The sequence below is a fragment of the Apteryx rowi genome, unplaced genomic scaffold (assembly GCF_003343035.1).
Source record: "Apteryx rowi isolate R43461 unplaced genomic scaffold, aptRow1 scaffold_832, whole genome shotgun sequence".
Lineage (NCBI taxonomy): Eukaryota > Metazoa > Chordata > Aves > Apterygiformes > Apterygidae > Apteryx > Apteryx rowi.
Genome location: NW_020451130.1, coordinates 115,697 through 122,103, shown reverse-complemented (window position 1 = coordinate 122,103; position 6,407 = coordinate 115,697). Strand labels below are relative to the sequence as shown.

The window sequence follows — 6,407 nt, the reverse complement described above, 5'->3', positions numbered from 1 at the left end:
GCCGCCAACGGCCCCTTCCCCCGGGCCACGCCCACCACCGCGGCCGGCGCCTCCCCCTCGGGCCGACGCCCGCCTGCCCCGCCCCTCAGCGGGGGCATCCTCTGAGCCCGCCCACAGGGGGGTCATGGCCCCGCCCCTCTCCCGGTGACCTGACCCGAGGTCTCAGGCTAGAGCCCCGCCCCTCGGTTGGAGCCCCGCCCACAGGGGGGTCATGGCCCTGCCCATGTCCCCATGACGTGACCCGAGGTCTCAGGCCAGAGCCCCGCCCCTCGGCTGGGGCCCCGCCCCCAGGCGCTCATAGCCCTGCCCATGTCTCTGTGACCTGATCCGAGGTCTCAGGCCAGAGCCCCGCCCCTCGGCTGGAGCCCCGCCCCCTGGAGCCTGCCCATGCCCGCCCTGTGCCTCACCTGCAGCTTGCTCTGCCCCAGCCTCTCTGCCTGCCCAGCCCTGGGCCCTGCCTCCCGCTGCCTCTTGTGCCCCTGCCCCTCAGCTGAAGATGGGCCCCGCTCAGGCCTGGCAGAGTCCTGTGCTCCAGCCGGAGCCAGGCCCTGTGGTTTTTCCCTGGCATCTGGCCCCAACACATGTGCCGGCCTCGGCGCCGCTCACTCGGAGCACTGCTTCTCATCTTCTCCCCCTGGCACATCTCTCTTCCCGAGCGACCTCCTTCCCCACCTTTTCCTGCCTTGTAACCCACCTTTTATGTGCTTGCTTCTCCGCGTGAACCGCAGGGTCTGCGCCCACTTCCCTACCCGTTCCCGGGAATTCACCTGCAGGGCAACGAGGCCCCCTTTCCTCCCCCCACGCAGCCAGGTGGTCTAAGGTGAAGCCTGAAAGATTCAATGGAGGAGCTTTCCTCATCCTTCTCAGCAGCAAGAGGCAGATGATGCGGAAAGGATGTAATCCTGCACCCTGCAGACTGAAGGACACAGCCCTGGAGGTATTCCCAGGGCTCCCCCTCGTCTGGCCGTGTGCCGCTGCTGATCCTTGCCCCTCTGGCAGTGTGTGCGCTCTGCTTTTCCGAAGCTCCAGAAACACCTTCCGCTAAAGGGCAAACAGCACTGTTCTGCACCATGTGGCCTGCCCGGCTCTCGTTGGCTTGTTCCGGCAGGACGGGCAGAATGAAGGCAAACAAAAATACCATATAGTAATTAAATTGCTTACAAAAGTCACATAATTCCTGGCAGACACCCTGTGTGCAACAGACCCCCCAGACACCAGTGTCAGGCCAGGCGATGGTGAGTTCACATGCAAAGAAATCCTGTCCAGAACTAAAAGTCCTGTGACTGCCGAAGGGACAGGTTGCATGTGGCAGAATTGGGAATTGACTTTACACATTCTGATCCTGCTGAAGAGCCCTATAAGTGTCAATATGCGGGCACACATCTGATTTTTTCCCCCTTCACTACTTTAAAAAAATCTAGAAAATATACATGAAAAAGCTGCTGTTTAATTACTATTATTAAAGGTCTGAAGTACTCAGAAGTTACAAAATGTCAGAGTTTAGGGTGCTATCCCTATTCCAACTCAGCTGCCTTTGTGTGGGCTTTATTGTACACTCTTTAAATACAGGATCAAACACCATTTTTTCCCTTCAAGACATTGTCAGTGCTTGAGAATGATGAAACTTGGAGGATGAGTCTCATCTGTGTAAGAAAAGAGGCAGTTTAATTCGCTGCAGAAGCTGAAAAACATACTGGATGGAGCAGGCACTAACAAGACAGGAGAGGTTGGTCTGTTATTTGGACTGGTGGATGGGATAACAGCTCCACATCTGCTGGACCTGACATATATGCTGGGTAAATCCCTTAAACTCAAATTTTTGCAGGTGATTCCTAGTTAATTTAGTGTGCCTGCCTTGAGCCACCAAGGGTCTGGCAGGAACATGCACTAAATGCTCATGAACGACAGCTGAAATAAATGGGAGCTGTACATCGAACACATGGTGTGCCGGACACCAAATGCTCTTAAAAAAGTCACCCCTTGCTGTTTTAGTGAGACACCTAAAATTAAGGGATATTTTTGACTTTGATCTTTCTTTGGTTACTATCACTCCTTCATCTCATGGAGGGATTCTGAAAATAAATTCACGTTTACAAAACATTCATTTTCTGTAGAGGTAACGGACATAGAAAAGTCCACAAGGAAATGAGTAACACTGCCAGCACAGGATCTGTGTATCACGAAGTAAATAACACCTCGGGCAATAGGCTGAACACAGGATGTGAAACTAAATACTGAATACCTGGTCAGGATCTGTTCTGAGCACTGCATGAGATACCAGTCCCATGGCAAAAACAGTATGGGAAAGACTGGACTGTAACTCTCATGCAAAAAAGTTAAGGGCACAAAAGCGACTCCAGAGTGTGGGATTGCGAGCTTTTAACTTGGAAGCTTTGCATTCTTCCAAGGTGTAAAAAAAATCTTTCTCTAAAAAAAGGAGTGGTTGATCAGCAGATTAATCCATATGGTTAATGCCCTCAGGTTGGTTCATATATCTCTGTTAATATCAGGAAGAAAACAGGGACTTGCTGCCCTTTGCCTTATGTTCCTGTTGCTCCCTGCTGTAGTTGTTGCAGCAGGCTTCCCAGCAGAACAAAAAGCTTCCCTTCCCAATCCAGTTTGTCCGAGCTCCAAAAAGCCTTCTTCAGCAGTGGTCTTACTAATACGCTGACCTCTGCTTCATTTGCAAGATAGCGTTGAAGAGCTTTGGTTGTTACACCTGAGATCGCTTCTGCAACCTTCTGCCTCATGAAATCCTGTATTTTCCAAATGCTGGATAACCTACAGACAGTGAGGGGCAGCTTTCACTCCCGTGGCTGGGAGTAATCACTGCTGCGGCGGGTATCAGTATCACTGCTGTCAAGCTGCTGACAGACAATTTTGCTGGGTTTCCTAGAGATGGAGGGGTCAAAGGAACAAGTCAATGGGTGGAAAAAGCTTTTTGGAGTTTCTGGGGGACAGATCCAGTGTCCTCGTTCTTCTTAAACAGATCACTGAAAATTTTGTCCCTTTCCGCGCACAAAATGTAACCTGTTATTTTCTGTCCATCCTAACACAGCCTCTGTGAACTCTGGGGAGGGAAAAGGGGTTGCAGGGCTACAAGAAAGCTACTATATCGTCTGCAAGGGAGGATGCGGGGACCTGTTTTCCCTCCTGACAACATATATGCAACGCATGACTTCAGAGATGGCTGGCCTGTACATATGGGGATGGCTTAGCAAAACAGTTCTTTAGAATTAGGAAGGATACCCCAAAAAGCTAAATTGGACACAGATTACATGTTTATGTTACAGGGGTATTAGGATTAGTCAAGATGCTGCTGCAGCAGCAAAGCCCGATCACTTGATCCTTCGTTCTGAGCAATCAGTTAAACTATCGCTATTCAGAAGCAATAGGGCTCAAAGCTTATCTTTTACAAATGAAATCCAAAATTTTATTTTTACAACTCTTGATGTTCAAATGGGGAAATAATGGCTTCAGGTTCAAGGGACCCAATTATTTAGATAAAGAAATGAAAATAAGTAACATGGACATTCTTCAGACCTGGTGTAGGGATTATTTCAGTTTTATCTTTATGCAGATTAACAAACTTTTGACTTTTATAATTTGATATTCCAGGTATTAATTGATTTGAGCTTGCATAAATTTATCTAGACTGATTCAGAAAACAAACAGGCCTAACCTTTGCATATAGAAGAAGGGGGGAAGAACAACTTTTTTGTAGCTCTTTGTCATGCATGAGGCAAAAATTATAAAGGTGTCTTTTGCAAACTGTGCATTTTAGGAGGAAATGTATTCAGCATCTGGAGGATTGCAGAATAGCTGCATTTTATGAAGGAAAAAGGTTAATGTTCTTGATGCGTGATTGTTCAGTTACACGGTATTTCCTCACACCTTTATTGTTATTAAAGAGTACTAATGAAGTAATTAGTTTATGAGCTTTGTCTTAGTAATTAGTAATTTGTAACCTGAATTCAGTGGTTTGAAGCTGATGGGAAGGAACTCCTTTTATTAGATAAATTTCCAGAGAGAGCTTTGATTATTGGCTGACATATGTGTCTGTACATTTTTAACAAGATAAAGTATTTCTTAAACAAAACATTCCTATTTTAATCTTAACAGGGGAAAAATACGCACTTATTGGTATTCTAGATGAAAAATAAAACCCTTTGAGCACTTGTCAAATAATAATCACAAGTATCTTCTAAAATAACTTCAGGGTCAGTTTTCAAATAAATTATTCGCAGGCGCATTCTGGCATCACTGAAACAGATCAAATACATTATTCATCTTTTTTGTCGTTAGGCTAAATAATTTATTCATAACTCCAGTGTCCAGTGACTAGCCTTAGTACGTGTGAATCTTTCTCATTCCTGTCTCCAGGCCGAACGTTTTATATATATGCATATCAGTTGGTAGATTAGGCAGGTGTATAACGCTTCGTAGAGTCGGATCTTTAGCTGAGCTAAAACATGACTGTGATCACGGGGCTTGATTTAGATGTGAGCCGGTATTGGCTTGTTACAATCATTTTAAGTGTTTCTCTCCTCAGTTACAATATTTTTCACCTCGCGTATAATATCTTCTGATAAGCATATGACTCCTGCTTTGAAATCTAGTAAATGACCAAAGATTTAAAAGCTACCGCCTGCCCCAGGAGCTCAAGCCAAACAGACATGGGCTGTACGTTGCCACGTCCTCCTTTGCACTGACCCTTACCTCGTGGTGAGCCAGTTCAGGCAGGTAAATCAGCAGAGTATGACTTCTTTATGAAGGAAAAAAAAAAAAAAGAGGAGCTGTTTTATACTGTTTATCTGTCTGGGCTGGCTCACCCCTGGGATCAGGTGAGCACCGTTGCGAGCACAGAGGAAAGCGTGGGAATGGAGGGGCTACAGCAACACCAGCTTAGGTTGGTTCAAATTGCTGGGGAACGCCATCTCAGCAGCCTGTAGCTAGTTCTGCTCCTTTTTTTCTTCTCCCCTCTGTCACACAGATGCTTATATAAATAATAATAAGGAACTGAAAAAGTTCCAGTTTAGCAGTTTACCGGGCTCTGAATTTGCAGGGCAGACGGTGAAAAGGACCAGTCGCAAAATCTGAGAAGCACCGCAGTCATTTCTTCCCTATATTTCCTTCAGAGTTCAGTCTATGCAGTTTTCGCTGCAGGATCACAGCCAGAGTGTTGTCCCGTGCACAGAGTGCTCAAGTAGATTAAACGCTCAGCTTGGGTCACCTTTTCTTCCAGAATTAGTGTCAGTCTTGCCATCTTCTCCATCCTGGGTCGAACCTCCTCATCCTCTCCCTTCACATACTGCTGCTGTCTTAGCTGTCCCCAAACATGTGCGTCTACAGCACAGCAATTGATTCCCATCCGCTGCCTCCCTTTTCTTTTCCCCAGCCCGATCTATGTCACCACTTTGGGTTTCACTTGTTTTTCATTCCCCTGTTCCTGTTGTTAAGAAATTAAGGTTAAGCATTTCTCTTGATTATCAGAGTGAAGAAAACTTTCAGGTAGCAGTGAGAAACAAAACCAGCTGGAATTTTTTTAGGGCTTTTCAAACTCTTTTGGGGGCTCACTGGTCAGTTTGAGAACTGCTGGTTGATACTGCACATTTCCTTTTTAATGAACATTTTAGGTAAAGGTTATTTTTTTTAATTAAGTGCCTTGCTTTTTCAAGAGCTTGGCATAAGCGCATTAGGGACTTTTATCAGCCTTCTAGCAACATCTTACCAGGTATTTTTTAAGAGTAAGATATAAGCAGAAAGAAGCAGGATAAGGCAAATGGCAGTTTTTCTTAAAATTATTTCTGATTTGCCACCAAATTCTCTTCAAGCAGAAAAGAAGTTTTGGAGAGATTGGCTCAATTTTCATAAAGTTTGAGGGCAGAGGCAACAGGCTTGTAGATTGTTTCCCTCCTGGACAGTGTAGGAGTTACTGATACACAGCATTTCTTTGCTCAATAGCTTTACCACGCAGTAAGTGCACCCATCTGAAGTGAATACAAATGAAGTATTTTTGCCATGCTACTATCAGCTTATCAACATCAGACGTCAACTACTGTAGTTTTAGATTCAGACACCAAAGTGGCTATGGCTAACGGCAGCAGAGAACTGAAGATCTGCAAAGGCAGTATGATTAACAGTGCTGCCAGAGGGATTAGAGCCCAGGTGGAAATTAGGCATATTCAATATCAAACAGGCTGTGATGAACCCCGTCTCTTGTATTTTCAGAGGCTGCACAGAGGAGTTCTCAGAGACCTTGAGCGACTAAGCCAGAAAGAGGAAAATATTCGCCTTTTAGAAGAGCAGATCGCTTTGACGAAGCAGCTCGAAGAAGAAAGAGACAAGATGCTAATGGAGAAAGGGTCTCAGCAGTCCTAGGCTCAGTCCTGACCCCGTAGCGTTTG

The 6,407-nt window shown here is 45.9% G+C and overlaps 1 protein-coding gene across 2 annotated transcripts; it reads left to right on the top strand.

Moving 5' to 3' along the window:
• The first annotated feature begins 852 nt into the window (after positions 1-852).
• On the top strand, positions 853-6,403 carry PET117 (PET117 homolog). Of its 2 annotated transcripts, XR_003257513.1 has the most exons (3): positions 870-937; positions 1,597-1,796; positions 6,232-6,309. XR_003257513.1 is itself a non-coding variant. In XM_026089854.1 (2 exons), exons 1-2 carry the CDS (start codon positions 881-883, stop codon positions 6,379-6,381), a joined length of 207 nt encoding a protein of 68 aa, XP_025945639.1. In that variant the 5' UTR covers positions 853-880; the 3' UTR covers positions 6,382-6,403. The 2 variants fall into 2 exon arrangements, 1 of the variants encoding a protein (XP_025945639.1); XM_026089854.1 differs by lacking the exon at positions 1,597-1,796 and having other exon boundaries at positions 853-937; positions 6,232-6,403.
• Positions 6,404-6,407: the final 4 nt, after the last annotated feature.

Coding starts and splice junctions, on each gene's coding strand:
- PET117 (XM_026089854.1), top strand. CDS start 881: ATGATGCGGAAAGGATGTAATCCTGCACCCTGCAGACTGAAGGACACA. Junction 938..6,231: donor TGAAGGACACAGCCCTGGAG/GTATTCCCAGGG, acceptor TTGTATTTTCAG/AGGCTGCACAGAGGAGTTCT.